This window comes from Oryzias melastigma, linkage group LG3 (assembly GCF_002922805.2).
Source record: "Oryzias melastigma strain HK-1 linkage group LG3, ASM292280v2, whole genome shotgun sequence".
NCBI classification, from domain to species: Eukaryota; Metazoa; Chordata; class Actinopteri; order Beloniformes; family Adrianichthyidae; genus Oryzias; species Oryzias melastigma.
Genome location: NC_050514.1, coordinates 149,071 through 169,497, shown reverse-complemented (window position 1 = coordinate 169,497; position 20,427 = coordinate 149,071). Strand labels below are relative to the sequence as shown.

At 37.4% G+C, this 20,427-nt stretch overlaps 1 protein-coding gene and 2 long non-coding RNA genes across 4 annotated transcripts in view; 1 reads left to right on the top strand and 2 right to left on the bottom strand.

The window, feature by feature from the left end:
* Window positions 1–13,679, bottom strand: part of hsd17b12b (hydroxysteroid (17-beta) dehydrogenase 12b) — a 32,994-nt gene extending 19,315 nt beyond the window's left edge. The window contains exons 1-2 of the mRNA XM_024296214.1: window positions 13,337–13,679; window positions 1,140–1,186 (exon numbers count right to left, since the gene is read on the bottom strand). Of these exons, the coding sequence (XP_024151982.1) occupies window positions 1,140–1,186; window positions 13,337–13,514 (225 nt within the window). The 5' untranslated portion in view covers window positions 13,515–13,679. The remainder of the gene's footprint in view (window positions 1–1,139; window positions 1,187–13,336) is intronic.
* A 46-nt stretch (window positions 13,680–13,725) lies between these two features.
* The window catches only part of LOC112161175, a 31,047-nt gene continuing 24,345 nt past the window's right edge, over window positions 13,726–20,427 (top strand). Inside the window, exons 1-2 of the long non-coding RNA XR_002921801.2 lie at window positions 13,726–13,757; window positions 15,803–15,885. This is a non-coding gene — a long non-coding RNA (uncharacterized LOC112161175). The remainder of the gene's footprint in view (window positions 13,758–15,802; window positions 15,886–20,427) is intronic.
* Window positions 14,516–19,960, bottom strand: LOC112161174. Of its 2 annotated transcripts, XR_002921800.2 has the most exons (3): window positions 19,761–19,960; window positions 18,667–18,808; window positions 14,516–16,474 (listed from the first exon to the last, which is right to left on the bottom strand). It is a non-coding gene; the product is annotated as an uncharacterized LOC112161174 (long non-coding RNA). The 2 variants fall into 2 exon arrangements; XR_004949583.1 differs by having other exon boundaries at window positions 18,667–19,960.

Here is a 20,427-nt window from a genome sequence, read left to right as displayed (position 1 = left end):
CACTGTACAGTCTGGTTTAAAATAGGGCCAGGAATCAATTAAAAAGAAATAACTAATTAATCGCAAACCTGGGGAAAAAATTATCACAAAAAATCTAAATACATTTTTTTAGGTTACAGTATTTGCCGTCCGCTTATTATTTGTGAATAATTACAAAATTAAATTTACACACAAAACTGTACATTTAGAACATTTGTTTTTAATTAAGGCTGTCAATTGATTAAAAATATACATCACATTAATCACACTTTTTTGTTTAGATTAAACACTATCACAATGTTTTAGAAGTTAAATTTGATCAAATTTTGAACAAAAACAGGTCAGAGAGAAATTTTTCCTTTATCGTTATTGTCTGAAATGTTTAAATTTAACAAGTAGTGGTTAATTAGATGGACAATCCTGGATTGTGGGTGGGAAACTTGGTTCAACAACCCCATTTCCCTCATCGTCGCTAGTAGTTTTGTCTGCACGCTTATGCACGAGTTTATAGCCCGAAGGTAGAATTAACGGCACAAAAATAATGATGAGTACTTCAGTCGAACAGTTTTGAGCCAGAGGCCCGCTCAGACGAGCAAAATGAATGAGCACAAAGGGGCGGAGGAGCAGAGGGACTTTAGCACGCCCAGTCAGTAGTGGCGTCATTAGGTCTAGATTTTTCAGCATCCGGTTTTCTGTTCCAAAGCGATTTTAATTAAGAAATACTTGGAAAAGCAGTTTTAATCATAAATTATATTATATAGCTCCTTTATTATAAGACAAATGCTACAAGAACATGTTGAAAACACAAAAAAATAGCTTTCGTTGGAGAGGGTCTTTATGTTGTGAGAGAAGATTGCGATCAGCAATAGTTTTGTCGTAATGACCCTCTGCCAATCAACAGGTTTCAACAGCTCCGCCCTAACCGGTACATTCCATTTTTCTATGGACCTTTAAACAAACGGGGCCCATAAATGGTCCCGCTCAATGGGTTCAATTTATAATAGAAACACTCTAAATACCAGACTCAGTAGAAACGAGGTTTTGGTGTTCCGGAAAACACATTATACACAGGAAACTACTGGCAACTGTACATTTATTAATAGTCCTTTACATGTGACTTTGTTTTGGAACATTCATCTAGTTAGGAGTTTGAAGCTTACCTCTTCTGCGTATGCTTTCCCAATGCCGTCAGTGGCTCCGGTCACAACTACAAGAGTAAGAAAAAAGAAAGGAATTACAATAAAATACAGTATTGTATTGTGATTAATTGATAGTTAAACGCTATGAACCATGTCACAAAAAACACAGTTTATATGAAGCCAAATGAGGGAATTGTTTTTGTGATATTGGGCTTTATAAATAATATTGAATTTAATTTAATTGAATATTGTCTAAAAAAGTAAAGCCTTAAGTGCTTTTTTACACCATCAGACATGGATGATTCATCCTGCAAGAGCAGACGGGGCTGAATATGTCTAGTTTGAGAGGTAACTTGGACAACCCAATAAGTTGAGCAAAAGCTTGATACAAATATGTCCTTCAAACGTATGTAATGTAGTAAACAATATGATAATATAAAGGAGAAACTCTTTTAGCAAATTCTAGATGGATAAAAAGGCAACTTCCTCTCCAGGAGCAACCCCAGACACCCCAGATCCTAATCTGCTGCTTTAACTGCGGTTATTAAAAAAACGACTGGATCTAGTATCTGGAAGCTGGATCTTCTTTCTCTCTACCACATGTCACTCATGATGGATAATCTGACCTCGTCTTACAATCAGTATTCCGATTCATCCCACGAGAGGAGGCGTGTTAAACTCCCTATTACTGAAGGCCAATCAAGTCCTTCTACACTGAAGGGGAACATCTACCTCTGCATGACCTCACAGACGAAGTCGTCTGGAGAATGTCATCCAATCATTAGAAGCTGGGCAGCGGTCCTTTTCATAGCTGTATATGGAGCATAACTCATCAAGTGACCAGCGTGACCTGCTCAGGCCCAGCTAGTCTGAGCGGAAACCCGTTTGCAGATGAATGAGGCCAATTGGTTCTGCTGAAGCAGATGAAGTGGGAGCTCTAGGGATGGGCCGTTTCACCGATCAGGGAATCGCTCATTGACTGTTAATGTATGGAAAAGCTATTTTACTGTAATCCTCAAAAATAAAACCTCACAATTTTTTACAATTCTTAAGGGGAAGAGTTTCACTATAGCAGTTTTTTGAAAACTTTACCTTAAACTTGTGCACAGACATAACCGTGTTGATTATCTGCTGTATTTAGACTTCCTGTCAATCTTTGTAACCTTCAATGCTCTGTGACCTTAAAAGATTCAAAAACGAAATATACATAAAAAAAAGTAAAATCTAAGGAAAATATTCCTATTAGATCATCAGTAACAAAAAAATATCTTTTATCTTCCATTAAAGAGACCACCATGCGAAAGCTGCAGTCACTGCGCAGGAAGAGCTAAGCTGCTCCCACAAATCCACCAGTGATACACGGAGAAAGAGTGCCACCTACAGGAGCCTCTCTGACCTCCACAAAATGTGGTGGTGGTGGGGAATCAACCGACAAAGCTTCAGATATACAGTCATCCTCTGAGGAGACTGTGCAGCTTGTCTGTGCAGACGCTTGCACTGCAGAGCACAGGACGCACGGAGCAGATGAAGGAGGACAAAGAGGAGGAGGTCCTCTCCGTCATCCGTGGCAGTGGAGCGAGCAGATGCCCTGGCACAAACAGCAACGGCAGCAGCAGCGGGGGGCTATTTTTAGCTGCACCCGTCATTCAGAAAGAGCTATTCCTCACACCTCTGGCAACTCTAACAAAAATTGTTTTTAAAAAAAAGAAGGAGGAGGAGGAACGGTTATAATACGCCTCGCCATCATGTGCAATGACTCAGTCAAAGAGAAATTCCAAATAAAATTCTAAATCAATTTGGTCCAAGTTGAAAAATGTGATATTGTTTGATGTCTTGATTGAGGAAGACTTTAAAGAACAAAAATAATAATAATAATAAATAAAAATAAAAAAATAAATAAGTTGGGCAGTACTATCAGAAAGGTATTTCCCCGAAAAGTTCTAACCTGTTTCCCATTGAGATAACTTATGTTGATGAATAAATAAAACTGCTGTAGTGAAATGTAAATGATGATCGCCAGTCTTTCAACATATCGTGTACCCTACTCCCAAAATGACCATTACCGGTCCAACAAATTTGGCGAGGAATATCGGAGCAATCCAGACGTGCAGTTTTGAGTCGGATTCAAGCTCAGTTGAGGAAAACAAAGATGTTCATGGATCTAGTCTACTAGTTGATGCATCATAGCGGGAAGCTTTAACAAATATGATCTCTCTTGATTCACAATTTGAATCAAGAAGTACTCAGTACTGCAACTTGATCGTAATTTTCTTTACATTTGTTCTCCATCATCAAAAAAATGCCACGAGAACATGTTAAAATCACCAAAAACTTAAAAGCCACGCCTCTTGTCAATCTTCATTTAAAAAAAGTAGTATTTCTAGTCGAACAACACGGAGGTGGTACAGCTCAGATAAGCATGGCATGGTTTGGAACACTAAACTGGCATACATAGTCACCACAGGTCCAAACACTACATGTGAAACTGCATTAGAATAGTTTAATAATTTATCTGGCACAGCAAAAAGTGTTGGCTTCATTCAGTTTTTCATATTTAGATTGAAACTCAAAAAAGGGCCAAAAACTTGGCATATATTTTCAACCAAACCAGGTTAACATTTATTGATCGAAAGGAAACGGGAAAAATTTGCATCTCAAATATGAACTTGAAACACCGGCAAACAATAAAAGCAGAAAAGATGCTGAGAAAGCATCTATTCGGACTGAAGTGCATCCACTGAGCGACCACAGTTCAAACGACGTGGGCTCAAATATGGAGATGAACTTCCTGCAGCTGCAATAAAGATAATGCCGGCCTGCAGTCTGAAACGGGGCTGCGGATGGGAGCGGTTGTCTGTGAGCATCTTCAACAAGTCTAATCAGGCTGAGTCACACAAGCACGGCCTTTGATCTCACATAAATGGATGTAATTAAAAAAGCCGTGCAGCTCCATCAAATAAATTATTCTTGAAACAAACAGAAGGCAAACAGAGACGCAGCTTGATAAAGTGAAACAAAGATCTGAACACGTCCACAACTTTTTGATTTGATTGTGCATTTGTATTCTACTCTATTTTAGGACTTAAATCAGGGGTGTGATGATCAACCGATGAATCAATTTCTATTCCTACAACCCAACTAGATCAATCTGTCTGAGGCAAGTTGTTAATCGAACTTTTCCATCAAAAAAATCATTTCAAAATGAGATAAACTGAAAATCGATATAGGAAAATACCATTTGGATTGCAAGACGGTGGGTTTATCTTACGACCAAGTGCCATCAAAGTGGACAACATGCATGTGATGCAGCAAAAAATGACCAAACATCATTACAGTCTAATTTGCAGAAACACTTTGAATTTAGCAAAGACACGTGACCGTACAGTTTAGCTTAATTTGTATTATTTTGATGTGGTAAAACAACAGTGAGCTGAACTTTATGAAACTAAAATTTGAGTAGATTCGCCATTAATTCTGGTTTACTTGTTTGTACACATACTTAACTTACACTTTATTATCTTGCAAGAAATACAAGGAATCTAGAAAAAAATCACCAGCACTGTTCAGTACCAGGTATTAATATCTGGTTTAATCTTTGGTTAAAAACGTCCTGGATCTATTTTAGGTCAGAGATTAAAATCATTCAAAAGGAACCAATACTGACTGAATCAGATCGTCAACCACAAATTATGATATAAATCGAATCGCTGTTAAAATGAATCGTTACACTAAATGGAAGTTGAATGGATTCAGTAGTTTAGCAGTGATATTTAGCACTTTTGCTTATCTGAACAAACCTTTTCATTTGCTCTGTTCCAGTTCTAGACAAACTACAACAGAATGAATGCAGGTTAGCTATGAGAAAAAGAACCACCGTCTGCTCTCGAAAACATCAAAGAATTACTGGTATATCAGATACACTGGAATCCCTTATGACCAGTGACTGTATAAGACTTGTCAAAGTCAATTTTGACCAAATATACTTTTTTGAAGAGTCAAATATTGAAATTGATTTAGGCTTTAAGTTGATTTATACTGTAAGAATATTCCTGCCTTTTTATTATTCATAGTTATGTCAAAAAGTTAAATTTTAAAAATGTAATTGTGTTCAATAAATGTTTATCATGTTCGGCCCTCGGCCTAAGGTGTGTTTTGGATGTGGTCTTAAACGTTCGATGTGAGACCACATACTTTTATTGAGGCATCCGATTGGTCAGTTTATAACTTGAATAACTTAAACGACATTAAAAAATATAATGAAACAAAATTAGGATTAGCAAGAACATAGTAAAAAAAAAAGTATCAGAGCACAAATGGTTGTTCTGTCAAGTATAATGACTGAGTAGATGTCCATAAGATGATGGCTTCTTGGAGCCAGCAGGTGCTTCCCGTTTAGTGAGGTGGACGATGTCATTCAGTCTAGTTCTGAGGTCTGCAACCTTTAACACTGAAAGAGCCGATTGGTCTAGTTTCTTAAAGATCAAAACCCAACGAGGGCCACAATATCTCACTTTATTGTTAAAAAATGCAAAATATTTGCTTTTTTGTCAATTACATTTATAAATGTAACTTAAATATTACAATAATGAAATTACAACAGTGGCTATATATATGGTTGTAACTTTTTTTTTTACTTTTGCCAGCACCGCAAACTAGTTCCTTTCAAAATAAAACTCAATCTGTGTCAAAAAAGGTCAAACATGAATTCTTATCATTAGGATTTTGGGGTGCCACCATCATTTTGTTCCCCTTTATTCTCAGAAATAAACAATATTTTAATAGAATCTATTTATTAAAAAAAAAATTAGGATAAACTGAGATTGTATTGTCATTCTCTGAGATGTGAGGCACAAAACACACAACTCTAAATCATTTTCAATAATTTTAAACTGCATTTGTTCAAAACTTTAACAACTTCAGTATAATTTGCCAAAATAAAATGTCTGGAGACTTTTATTTGACTAGCTATAAATAAAAAAACTGTTTCCTGAAAACTTATAGTTTTTTTTTTTTTTTTTTGTGAGTAGTTTACATTTTGACAGTCATCCTCCATCCCTCCCCGGCTCATGTGTGAATCTAACATTTCCTGTGTCTACATCCCCCTTGTGTGATTATCTTGAGTACCAAGGAGGTTGAGATGCCGAGCATCCTCTGGGGCTGAGGCAGAGCAGAGCAGGAGGAGGGAAGGAGAGAGTGACAAACAAGAGCATGGGGGATCCTGGGGGCAACTAAAAATAGCACGGAAAGGGGAGGGAGGGGGGCGGCACAGGAGAGTCTGCAGGCAAAATGAGGAGGGAGACGTTGGCATGGGTTATTTTTAGCCTTTTTAAGAATGAACTGTTTTGCAGTCAGAACCAAAATAAAGTGAACGTTTACAGCTGAGTGCATGTTCCCTTCCATCACATAGAAGCAGGCGCTATTTTTAGAGATGCTGTTGACTCCTGCAAAACTAGGCCAGACTGTCCAAGTGTCCTGACGACGGCGCCACTGTGAGGATGCAAAGGCCTTCCTCCACATGACACCTCCATCACCAGGAATTTCTAGGAACCAGCTGAACTTTGGCATAAGTTTAATAAAACTGTGCTGAATGTGCAAATGATACGCATTTAGTATATGGTGTTCACACTGGGCTAGTGCTGCCACAAACGATTTTTTTAATAGTCGACTAATCACCGATTATTTTTTCCGATTAGTCGACTAATCGCATCATGCGCAAAGTGGATGTAAAGCACAAATCTTAACCATCATTGGCTTTAAACCAACTAAAAACTACATATATAGCATTAACTGCGATAATGCAGGTGTGAATGGTGTAAGCTGAATTTGGCCGCTGAAGATACTAGTGCTGATAGCGGGAGATGCTGAAATTGGTTGCTGAAATCGCTGAAGCTGATAGCTGAAAACGCTGAAGCAGATAGCCAGCTAAAATATAAGCTAAATCCCAAATTAGCCTGAAAATGCCTAAAGTAGCCAAAACAGCTAGCATGCTGGTGAGATATTAGCTAAACTCCAAATTAGCCTAAAAACTGAAGAAAATCCTATGTTAGCCAAAATAGCTAGCATGTAGCTGAAATATTAGCTAAACCCCAAAAAGCCTTCAAAACATTAATAAATGCCAAAATAATCCAAAAAGCTAGCAGAATGTCATTATACTTTACAGTATATAGAGCATAGTTTCATCTTTACAGCACTCTGACTCTATACAATATAAGGCAACGACTAATCAACTATTAAATTAGTCGTTGACTATTTTAATAGTCGATTAGTCGTCAATTAGTCGACTAATCGTGGCAGTCCTACACTGGGCTATAACTACCCATTACCAGCACATGTCCGCCATTTACAACTGGAAGAGGTTTGGTGTAAAATGTCAAAGTGGTGCAAATCTCGTCAATCTTGCTTTGGGTGCCACCGACCTTTAGCCGCCTAGCTGTCGCCTGATTTTGTAATGGCATCATCAACGCTCGTCACTGGACTGCCACTGCACAACATTGAAATGGCCACTGACCGATCTAAACTTTTAGGGAAAAATCGTCCCGTTGCCGTAAAATTGTAACTTTGGAATATTGCGGCCTTTAGGTGACAAAGAAATACAGGGTGTCTCAGAAAAACTACAATATTACAACAAAAACAAAAATAGTTTTTGGACAAGAGTCGTCTAATTAAAACTGTTCACTTTTATGCACCAAGTCTTTGGCTGGGCCTCCCATTGCGTGAATTATTGTATCAATGTGCCGTTTTACTGTGAAAGAGTCATGGAAGCCTGGGTTACTTTGATATCTGCATTGTTGAGTCTGGGTTTCACCTTTCTCTTGATGACAGACCAGAGAAGCACAGTGACACTACGACCATTCCTGATGCTAAGTCCTCCTGGAAAATACATTTGTTTATATGCAGCTCGTCTATAGACTTTGATTCAATGAAATTTATATTTTAAGTATCACTATTTTGTTTAAAAATGTTTCACATAAGATGAGACTTGCACTTGTAAAATTAAGAATTCAAACAAACTGAGCTAAATGAGGGTTTTTAAAAAAAACTATTTAAAAGAATATTCACAAGTTCAATAAATTTTTAGAAGTTGCCGATAAGTCCTAAAAAGTAGTTCGTTGGAGCATCATCAGTTACAGATGTTACTACAGGTTATGGCGGTACGTTTGAAGCTAGTTGGTGGTTATTTAGTGTTTTTTTTGTTGTTGCATTCTTGCACAGTATATAGAATGGTTAGTGCTCATTCCTCTAACGTTAAACACTGACGCGCCTATGAGTAAGATTGCACTACATGTACAAAGCTGCCCTGTCTAATCGTTCGCTGTAATTAAATATACCGATTTAATGACGAGTTAGAAAAAAACAAAAAGGAAAACTTAACAAAACTAATTTTTACTCATCTCAAGTAAAAAGTTAAACTCTGAGTGGGCAACAGATCCGCATAGACGAAGGCCACGTCCTGGTGTGATGGAGTTCCCAGATGGTAGGTCAGCATGGCTTCTTACCATGGTAGGAGGTCAGAAAGCCGTCAGCTGGGGAACAGACTCAAGGGCGAACTGTAAATCTGACATTTCGGGACAAGGTGGCTTCATGCTGTGAGGTCAAAGCTTGATCATCCTGACATTTCAAAAAGCTCCTTAAAAGTTCAAAAACAATGACTGATATGTAGGGAGGACCCGTCCTTGAACACCTAAACTTCCTAAAAGAGATGCAAATGTTTTGGAGGCTCAATAGCGCTTGAATGAATGTAAAAGTTTAAGCTTTGTTTTGTTTACATACCATTGACTATTTACGAGAACTGGACTGAGTGACCCCTCCCCCTTCACACTTCAGACAGGAAGTACCCGCTTGTTCTTGCTGACTCTCACTTTTTTATGATATTTTTTCTTTCTTCCAAGTTATCCAAGTTATAAAATGGCTAATCAGTTGCCTCAGTAAAAGTATGTGTTCAAATGTTTGAAATGTTTGACAAATTTCATGTAGCCCGCTTTCAAGTGATAGGGGGTGTGGCCTTTCCAAAAGCTCACTCCTGATTGGCGAGTGTAGTTGAATAGAAATATTGGCTTGGAGCAATTGCTAATTACTTACTATGTCTGGTTCCAACATGGCAACATCTGTATTGTGAAAAATTAAGACTTAATTAATCTCATTTTGTTGACATCACAGTTGGTTCAGTTCTCAAATACACTTAATGGTTTTAGAAAAACATAAATTATGTCCTAAATGTTCTAAATTGATTGTACTTTGATGAATTCTACTGTGTGTTTGGATGTCAAAAATCAGATGTTAAAATGTGTAACATTCTTCAAATCCAACTGTCATTTTATTATTAGTCATTTTTCAGATGTAATGCAATAAAGTTTGAAAAGTATACAAATCTTTTTTGTTTGAAGACTCACTCTGAAAAAGATTGTGTTTTGGGTTTTAACATGTTCTTGTGGCATTTTTCCAATGAGGGAGGACACATTTCAAGAAAATTAGGCTTTAAATTGCCCTTCTGAGTATTATTTTTATTTTAATCAATGTAAATTAGGAGCAGGCAGAAAAATACACTTTAAAAAAAGAGCACATTAGTGTTGTAGAAGCTATGCTAGACGGCCCACAAGCTTCCCGCTCCGTTGTGATGCATTAACTTGTAGACGAGTAGATACATGTATGTATTTGTTTTCCTTGTCCAAGCCAGCATCTGGGTCGGAACTGTAGGGGTGAATAGCACTGTAAACCATTGACAGTATATACACATGGACAAAGCGTGCAACGTCACCCATAGAAAATGGCTTAACTTTGGCTCCAATGAAATGAAATTAATTCAGTCATCATTTTTGTGAGATATGGACGTCACCATGTTGGAACCAGATGACATTAGTGAATGGTGACGGGTCCGAGTCGGTCTGAGTCATTATTTCTATGACAACCACATTTGCAAATCAGGAGTGAGGTTGTTGGAAAGCCACACCCTTCCACTGAAACCGGCTCAGGAGAATCTGCCAAAACGTTCGAGGTGGGGGTCAGTGGGCACCACATGCTTTTCAAATTAAATACAGCCACTCTGCAGAAACTATGTCCTACAAACTGACACAGGTTTTTTTTTTTTTTCTTGAGCTAAAACCCTTTAAGAAAGTATTGTCCCATTCCACTACAATCCTGCACAGATACTCCTGGTATTGTGGGCAGCAGTGAACCAGAACTGTGAGGCCTCTGCATCTCATGCGAGTCTCATTTGTGAATGAGTGTGCTCTGGTTACATAACTGGCTGTCCTGTGAATCGAGTCCACTCTTTACAAAAGGCAGCATTTGTCAATGAAAGCTGCAACCAAAGCCTACTTTTTGCCTCGTTGCTCATTCCAAATCATTTGCACGTGTGATCCAAAAATAATCCGAGCCTTCTCTTCCCTCACTCTGACGTTTTTCCATTTTTAGATGCACGCATAAAGATCAAGGGCAACTTCTGCTCCGACATCAAAACATTTGGTTTTCTCTGGGGGGGGGCTGATGTGGCTGAGTGCACACGAGGAAGAAGAAGACTGAGCTAAACCTCTCTTTACATTTACCCACCGCCGTCTCAAACCGGAAAGTTCAGCAGTAGAATAAAGTTTGCTGAGCAAAGTATCACTTCATTCTCGTCTGACATCTTTACTCTTCAGTGAACTATTATGCAGAAATGTGTACTTTGAGCATCACACTCTGCAGTATGAAGTAATAATGAGGTGATGGTTCAAGGTTCAACCAGGGTGAACAGATGGGCCGTCCTCAGCGTGGTCTGATAATCCACTGGAACCATAATCCAGTCCCGAACTGGACTGCAGTTCACAGTCATTGATAAGGATCAGTCTGAATCTAGTGGGACGTTTGTCACATTATTACAGTGAAATTGGCTATTTCCCTTTGATTTGAAGTGCATTTGTGCTGTACTGCATTTTAGGATCTGGATCACAAATGTTTAACCCTTTAACACCTGAGGCATCGCCAGTGACGCTTAAACACAAAATCTTTACCATGCTGTAACTTTTCAACCGTTAACACGATCAACTTAATTCCAGTAGATTCTGAAGGAGAAAAGCGGCACTCAACATAACTCCAGTAGATTTTGAGGAATTTCACCCTCAAAATCTTGTTAACGGTTGAAAAGTTACGAGAAATTCAAAGACTATAACTCTGTAGCTCGGGTGTTAAAGGGTTAATATTTCAAGAGTTTAGAGACGTATAGTAATTTTTTTTTTTAATTTGCCAATGGATGTGCATACATTTTCATTACAAGCCTCTGCAGATTATAGAGACATTCACTAACTCCTAGTAGTTTGGAGTCTTCCTGTTGAGTGTTTTTTTAATACATTTTTTAACAAGTTATAAAGTATCTGTAAAACTGTTTTTGTGGCAATTCTTGATATTCATTTTGGTATTACCCCAGCTTCTGTTTTTGATGATTTTCCCACTATATTACAAAAAAATTCCACAATGAAACTGAAACTATCCAAAACATCTCAATTCTGTACATCTTATTTGTCCTTTTTTACCACCAAAAAAATCACCAACATTTAGATCAAACTGTTTTTATATTTTATAAGAAAGATCAAACATGTACAGAAAAATTAAAATGTTAAAAATCCTAAAATAAAGCAAAAAAAAAAAAAGTCAAAAAAGACGAATCTCCGCTAAACTACAACATACAAAACTGCAAGGACTTATTTCAAGCGGTATCATAAATATGTGTCTCAACTTTTTGTTTGCTTAAAACCTATATTTCAAACCTACACATATTTTTTAAACTTCGAAATAAAACTAAAGTAAACGTAAAGTGATTGGCAAACTCACCCAAGAGTTTAGGTACTACTGCAGGTTCAAAACCATAAAAACGTACTCTTTCACCTGCAAAAAGTTACGTTTTTTTCCCCCTTTTCTTCAGTGTAGAACAGGGGTGGGCAAACTACGGCCCGGGGATAAGCGGCCTGTTAAACTATTTAATCTGGCCCGCCAAACTGGAATAAACATCAACCCAAATTGGTAAACATGGCACTAAAATTAGACCACAGTTTTGAAATACAAACTCCTAAGTGTTCCGTTTCGAAATAACTTTCAATGTAGATTAAGGAATGTTTTGGGTTTGACATGTCCAGATACTATTATTTCTTTCTTTTACGAGGTGAATCACCTAAACACACCACAAATCGGCTGCTGGTCCAGCCCTTCTATCAAAATTTAGAACCCTTTGTAGCCCACGAGTAACAAAAGTTTGCCCGTCCCTGGTCTAGAAGGTCATGTAAAACCTTACATGTGAAAAAAATTGGAGTTTGTGCACATTTGTATGCATTACTCTTTTGGATTTAACAGGAAACGAACAAAAACTTATAAGGCCTTCGTCTAAAATGATCTGGGACCACAATGCACTGGTTTTTAGAAGCTGAGCTTTTGCTATTTCTTTTGACACCTATTAAAGCACATATGCAAAGAAGTTCTGTTCCAAAATTATCTTAATATTTCATCTACTTTAAAGCAAAAACACAAGTGATTTTTTTTTCTTTTTTTATAGCTGGAAATAAATTCAGTGCCTGCAAGAGACTGGCACTTCCAGCCAGAAGAGGTCAGTGCACAGCAGCACAATTCATGTTTGCAATGAATTCAATGCAGGGAAAAGAGTCTGGGACAAAACCGGAAAATAAATTAAGAAAAGTCTACTAGTCCTCCTAACATTGATTTGTGAAGAAATTAAGATAAAAAGTGAGAAAAAATAAAACAAAAACATGATTTGCTGCAGTCAGTGCAAAGTCTGTATCCACTTTATAATCCTTAATACTAGAACAATTTAGAATGAAATTAAAATCACATTATGTGGGTTTATTTTTCATATATTGTGAGTCATACAAATATTTAATTGTATAATTATAATGTTTCTCTGGGCTGCCAGACATTGCTCAATTCATTCATTCACTTTCTTTTTAACATAAAAAATAACATTTTTAGGCATTTTATGCTTTTTAAAAATTAGTTTTACTTTGAAAGACTGCATCTCATTAACTTTTATTACAACTTTACAATCATTTCTAAACACTCTTATTTACTTACTAGTAGCAGCTTTTATTTTGTTCACAAGACAAATTGTGAGGACCGCTCAATTAAGCTTTTATTTTCTCATTTTGTTTGAGTTTATATTTTATTTGGAAGTTTAAATGTAGTCATAATTTGTGTCAAATGCTTCCAAATGTGGCTAAAGTGCCGTTCCGGTCTCTCACCTGCCCACTTCCCGAGTCTGTTGGGTGACACGAGGCGCCCGTTACCGAGCACCCACACCCTGAATCCGGACAGCAGCCGGTACACGGAGCAGAACGACAGCCAGGCCGCGGTGACAGCACCCAGCCAAAACAGCGGCGCCTCCACGGCCCGCAGCACGGCCTCCCCGCTCGACGACATGCCTGCTCCACCCGCACGCGCAACTGGACCGCAAAAAACGCAAGAGCTGATCCTTAAATGAAGGAGATAATAAATGCTCAAAGTACAGTAGAGCAATCTTAACAATGGTCAATGCTTTGATAAGCACTTCCGTGTCTCTGTTTGAGGCCTTCTGATTGGACAGTTTTCTTCTTCGCCGTTTCTTTTGTGATAGCTACTAACCATTAGCATCACCCTCTGTTACACTTCCGCCTCACGGAGCAGGTGAACAAAATTGAAAAATAGATTATTTACCGACTTTTTAAACACTTTATTTTAAAAATTAGGAAAAAAAATTGCACAATAGACATTTTATTTTATATTATTTCACAAAATAATATTTTTTTGGGGGGGGGGTTGGTAAGAGTAAACATTTAAAGAAATGCACGATGCCTTTCTTTTTTCAGGGATCCACTTCAATGATCTGGTAATTCGGACATTTTGTGTTACTTTTTCAGTTTTTGCCAGAGATATTCTAGATATTGATCATATTAATTTTACAAATTGTAATCTATGTTTTCTCTATGTTCAAATAGAGACGTTTTCCCCCTCTTTGTATGTATTATTCTATTATGTAACGTTAGATATGTTGATAATTTAGCAAAAGAAAATTTAAATGAAAAAAATAAATATTTTTTATATTTGATACACCTGTGGAAAAATAAATTAAACCACATCCTCTGGTCAAGTCAATGTACAAAATAATACACATTTCAAAAAAGAAACGTATTTTTAAAGGACAAACAAGTTTATTTTATATAGCACATTTTATGTACTGAGACAATTCAAAGTGATTTACATACAATATTAAAAGAAACAATCAAGAGAAATAGTAAAGGTGTGAAATAAAATTAAAAGAAAGTAAAAATAACTTTATTTAAATGAAGCTTAGATCAACAGTGTGGATGTAAACAAAAGTCAAATTCCAGTCGAATCACTTTTATTTTTATTAATTATTTACGATGTCAATAGATTTTTTTTTCTTTTTTAATAAAATATGGATTTGAAATAGTAGCATCTATTTTTTTCAGTCCTTTGGCAGCCTTCTATCAATAAATATTGTTTGTTACGATTGTCGCACACAACAAGTTAGGGTTATTATTACCAAATAACAGTAAAATTCAGTGTTTGATAAATTATGTTTTCTGGAAACAGCATTGACGAAACATGTGATCAGAGCTAAATTTATAATATTATGAGGTACATTTTTAAAATGAGTGTACAAAAAATGTTTCTAACTACTAAGCTAAAGTCTGTCTGTCAGGTTCATCAGTGTCCTTCAAAAAGGGAAATGGAGCCGCTCTGTTTGGAAGAAATTAAAAAAGTTTGGGTTCAAGAATCCCACATCTGTAAAAAACATGTAAAAAAAAATAGAGTAATAAAATTAGTTACACAACTCCGAACAGAAGTGTGTCACCGATAGATTTCTAAACTGTGATGTTTTTTAAAATTCAGATGCTTTGTTCACAGTCAAAAACAGGAAGTGGTTTTCAGGTGCTCAACTTCTCACTTTTTATTGTTCTCTTTTCTTACATTATTGTAAACAAAACATCATTCTTTCATTTTTTTATTCCTAATGGTGCACTGTAAATAACAATTTATTGTATCTGATCTCTACTTTCATTAAATAAATAGAAAGAAAACTAAATGATGCAAAAATAAAAAATAATGCAAATATATTATTTTGTTTATATTTTTACAGAAAAAAGTTACAAAATGTAGAGATTTGGTTGTTTTTGTGATGGTGCTGACTCCAATTAGTTTTCAATTATCTTCTTGATTAAAGATAAAGTAATAATGAACCATTTCCTTGTAAGGTATTTTTATTTTTTATTATTCATGAAACAAATAATGCACTAAATAAAGAAAGGAAACTACAGATACTACTAAACAACCTTCGATGCTTTGTATAAATAAACTAAAATTAATTAAAAATATTTTTTGTTACAAATAACAACTAAAAATAATGCGTAACAATAGAATATTGTTGTGAATGAAGTAAAAAATATTTGACTTTTTATGTCATTTTTGCTTTTTGTTGCATTTTTTTTTCAATGGATATTAATAGATGATTCTTGTTGATGGTCAAAGCTGAATACGTATGTACACACACTACTCAGTTCATTCAAGTGGAGCAGACAGCAGTGGTCCATAATGTTAGCGTTACATAAGGCTCATTGCGTCCAAAAATAGAAATGCAGCACTTGTAAACAGAACTAAGTGTTTGCTGGGGAGCTTTCACTGGAACATGAATGAAATCTGGATTTCAGTTTGGAACCCAAATGGACCAGTACCTGCTGATCCCGGTGAGAGGCTGCGGGGCAAACGAAGCGGATCCGCCGTCCTCATGATGGTGAGTAAAGTTTCAATAAAGTGATCAAATGATTCAAAATATATTACCATAAATAAAACAACGGCAGCAGATTTAGAGTTTATGGTGTCAATTATCAATAAAATATAAACAAATTGAATTATTGTTATTAATGTATTTAGAAAAATATTTCTGTTTTCATTTGTCACTTGTGTGAGTCTGCATTATAAAGAAGCACAGAATACTTTTTGGCATACACACCTTTTATTTCTTCTATTAGGTTGGATACACATATACTTTTTTCCATGAAACACATTGAATTAAAACACATTTTTCATAAACATACAAAATAAGATAAAACTTTTGTAATATTCCACTCAGTTTTAATTCTTTAGTGCAGAAGTATAATTTATTCTAAACTAAACGTTACAATTTACAGAGAACACACTTTATTTCTGTTGTATTCATTGAAACAACAAGATGAATCGATGCATATTCAAGTAAAAAAAAATACAATAGAATCACCAACTTAATAAAAATAATAACTACATATCAGAACTAAAGTATAATTTATGACTGGAGCAATTCTCAGGAATCAATCTCTTAATTTTTTCCATGGAATTGTATGTGTCTGAAAAAAACAAGCATATAAAAAGAAAAGTTTGATGAAAATAGAAAAAAATCAAAACATTTAATGAAAAATACTGTAAGTCGTAAGGATACACCATCACGAGGAACGACAAAGAGACTGAGACACAGAAAAAAACGTCTGAGCCTGAAGAACCTGATAGACGCATGAAACTGTCAGCCTCTTCGGACATTTCAATTCATGAGATTCAAATTTACAATTTGTGATCCATTAAACAAAGAGTGTTTTTTATTTATTTTCCACACATTTTAATATCCCTACTGGTATATGACACAAGTCATGACATTTGCATGATATGTCTGAGTGAAACTTAAACCAGCATTTACATTTTCACAGCACAAGCTCACACTTTTAAACAGAGTATTCTGCGTAATCACAGTTTATTATGAAAATTCAAATTCAGAAACTTGGTTGTTTCAATGCACGATACAAAAAACCCCCAAAACAACATGTGAAAATGTAAATAAAAATGTGAGGTCATATTTTTTATATAAAGACTGAACAGCTAAATGTTGAAACAGGAGTAAGAAATTAATAAAAAAAATAAACAGACTTTTCAATAAAAACTCTAAAAACGTAATTGTAAAGTCCCTCAACAATGTTATTATCAAAGTCAGCTCGATACCTGAAACGTTTTTAAGTCCAAATCTTCTATTTTTTCACGTTTATACTTTTTAGAAGCAGCATTTAAGCTGCTAATCGAGGTCATTAGAGGCTTTAAGTTTTTTTTCTGTTTTAACACTTTCTTTGTTATCATTGTGCTCTTTTCAGCACAAAGTTACAGGGTAAACTTAGTGAAATCTATCAATATAAATACATTAACACAAAGTTCTTTTAAGTGTTACTAGACCCCAGGTTGCACAGGTGAGCAGAGATTTGTAATCGTCACAAGCAGATCATTTGACACAAAAGTATGAATAAAACAATCAAACTAAAGGCAAAAAAGAACTTGTAAATTGACAGAAAATGAACTGTAAATTGAGCAAACATTTTCAAATTTTCTCTTAGTTGAAATTGTGAGTTTCTATTAATCACAGAAAAAAATAAATAGATGCTAAAGCACCTTTTGTGGGGTGCGTATGATCACCACTTATCTAGAAAAATAGGAAAACTGTCTCGCAAAGTGACTCACCGGATGCAGCAGCACATCTTCAAATGATCATTTGTCCCAAAAAAATCTAGTATTTTATTTTATTTTTTACAATATTTCTCATCACTAACAAAAACTCACTGATTTCTCCAGAACTCTCTGAAGTTGTGTGTGAAAAAGAACTTTTATTTGAGATTTTATTGATTAATAAACACAAACACACACACAGGTGGACAAAATAGATATCAAATTAGGAAGAAAATGATTATTATTTCTGCAAATTTGAAAAAGTACCTAAAAAGTTTTATTCTTAAGATACGAAGGTGTTTTTCAGGTACAGCCTGGCATTAGGAGATTAATTTTAAGTCATGAATATATGAAGAAAAATGACAATATTCCCATTTTTTGCAATATTATACATGACGGATGCAGCAGCAGAAGACACGTTGGAACTGGATCACATTTGAGGGCATTTATAACTAAAATTCTGTGAAAATTGTGGCATTGATTGAGGAGAACTGCATGTTTTATGAGCAGATCGTGGTGATGTAAGGTGGTTCCAAATAACCCCCTTAATCAATACAGACATCTTCCGCAGCTCTTTAAACATGTTGGAGCTCGATGGAAAACATTGTGTTGCTCTCCAGGCGACTAGGGAGCGCACGCGTCCACGTGTCAGGTGCTTTCCTCCTCTCCGCCATGCATGCATGCATGCACGCATGCATCGCAGCTGAGGATGCGTCCGGTTCCCCCTCCACATGCATGGATGCGGTGCAACATCAGGCTGCTGCACGTGAGCGCACGCAGCCGAGTCTCCCGAACGACGTGAACGTCCTCCACGAATGCTTTTTGGGGTAAGGGCTTCCCAGATTGATGTACGCACAGCAAGCCCAGACCGCAAAAAGATTCGTGACGGACAGCTGCTAAAAAAGGGAAAAACAATCCACTCCCAGACCCACAGACAGTCCTCGACCCTCGTCATCCTCAAAGTGCTTTCTGTGCGTTTTCTTTTGGCACGCCGCCCTTCCTTTTCTGCTGGAGTTGTAAACAGCACAACTGCCATCATCCACTACGCTGCTTTTACCTTTTGCAGCAACAGGCAGCTGTGTTATTAAAAAGAGCGGCGGTGGAGAGAGGCGGCATCTTCCTGCTGATCCAGACTTTCACGCGCAGCAGAGGAATGCTCGTCCTCTGATTGGCCGGGACGAGGAGTCCGCCACCAATCGCTGCACCGGGGAAAAGAGCACTTAAGCAGGAGGCCACCGCACCTGACATTTGCATGAGCCTCCACTGAGGACACTATTAAACTATTAGCCTTAAAAACAACAACATCAACAACAGCAAAAACAGACATCCGAACAGGTCAGGAAAAACCGGATTTGCGCTTTTACGCACGCGTCGATGCGCACCTGATTTCTTTATTTTTGGAGGAAAAAAAAGTTTTCCTCATTAGCAGCTGTCGCTGGAGGGGCCCCACCCTCGCCTCGCTTTCATTGGGCCGTTTAGCCTCTCATTCTTGGCCGCGTCTCCCTGCCGGTCACGATTCCCCCCATCTGTCTAGAGCGCACCGGAGCCAGACGCCACTGACGCAGCACGCGCCTTACTCACTTTTAGCAGTCACGACTCGAGGCTCACCGCGCTCACAAGCAAAATAAGCAACTATATCTATACATATATATGGAGATCATCCCTCTCCGTGAGAATTTGGTGCATCACGATGCCCAGAGTGTGAGGCTGCTTCGTGCAGAATCCTGCAACACTTCAGCACCACAGACGGTGGACAGCTCCCTTCCCCGCTGTTCAAGCACAGCAGCGGGGTTCGCAAGCGCCCCCCCCCCCCTTTTTTTTTCTTTCAGAGGCTATACCCGCGTCGCCGTGAAAAATATCCAATTTCACCCACTAAAACGTGCATAAAAAGCATCCACGGTGACCACAACTAAGGGTGATTCCCCCTGTCGCTTGCGCGCACACAAGACCGGCGTACATCCGTTCAAGCAGGATGCACAGACTGCAGAAATCCTCACTGCACTCGTGACACTACCGTGTTTTTTTTTATTTTTTTTCTTAAAATCCACCACCTGCAGATGCCCCGACATTTTGCACGAAAAATGCATCTTTTATTTTGAAAATTAACTGACAACAATGAAAAATAGGAAGAGCAAAGGCAACGCAACTCACCATTTTCGCAGCATCTTCATTGGAAACACAAGTTGCATCTAAAAAAAAACAACACATTTTTTGGTGTATAAATCTGCTTGGGTTTTTCTGCTCCTCTCACTCTTACTCTTGAATGGTGTGCCTTTTATAGGAGTGATGCCCCCTATCTATTTCTGGATCACGATCCAACCCCGTTTCTATTTTTAGCGCGCGCGTGATGAAAAAAGAAAAGCTCCTCGGAGGAATTTCGGGCGTGCGGCGCGCGCCGGAGAGCTCGCGCGAGCTCCCGCCCTCCCAGCATCACGCCGATCATGATATACAGGAAGGGTTTCATTGGGATTGATCAAAGTCTGCAGATTTTCAGCCTTTCCGTTTGGAATTAGCCCTGAAAGCGCGTAAACGTGGAGACACCCACAATGAGATCGTGGAAATTGCGCGTAAAAATAAACCAACAAATTAGCTATTTCGAGAAAAAAATGATAGGGAAAAGGGATGATTTGAGTGCAACAGCGAAACAAATGGACGCGGAAAACAGCCCTACTCACTCAGGGGTTGCGTCAGTCACACAAGGCATTGACGTCAGGTGGAGAATCTCCCACTTCCACAGCCTCCTTTGCTTGTAATGCCCCCCCAGAAAACAGCAGCCGGTACCTGTAGTTAAGATCTGTTGGAGCTGGGAGCGCATTGG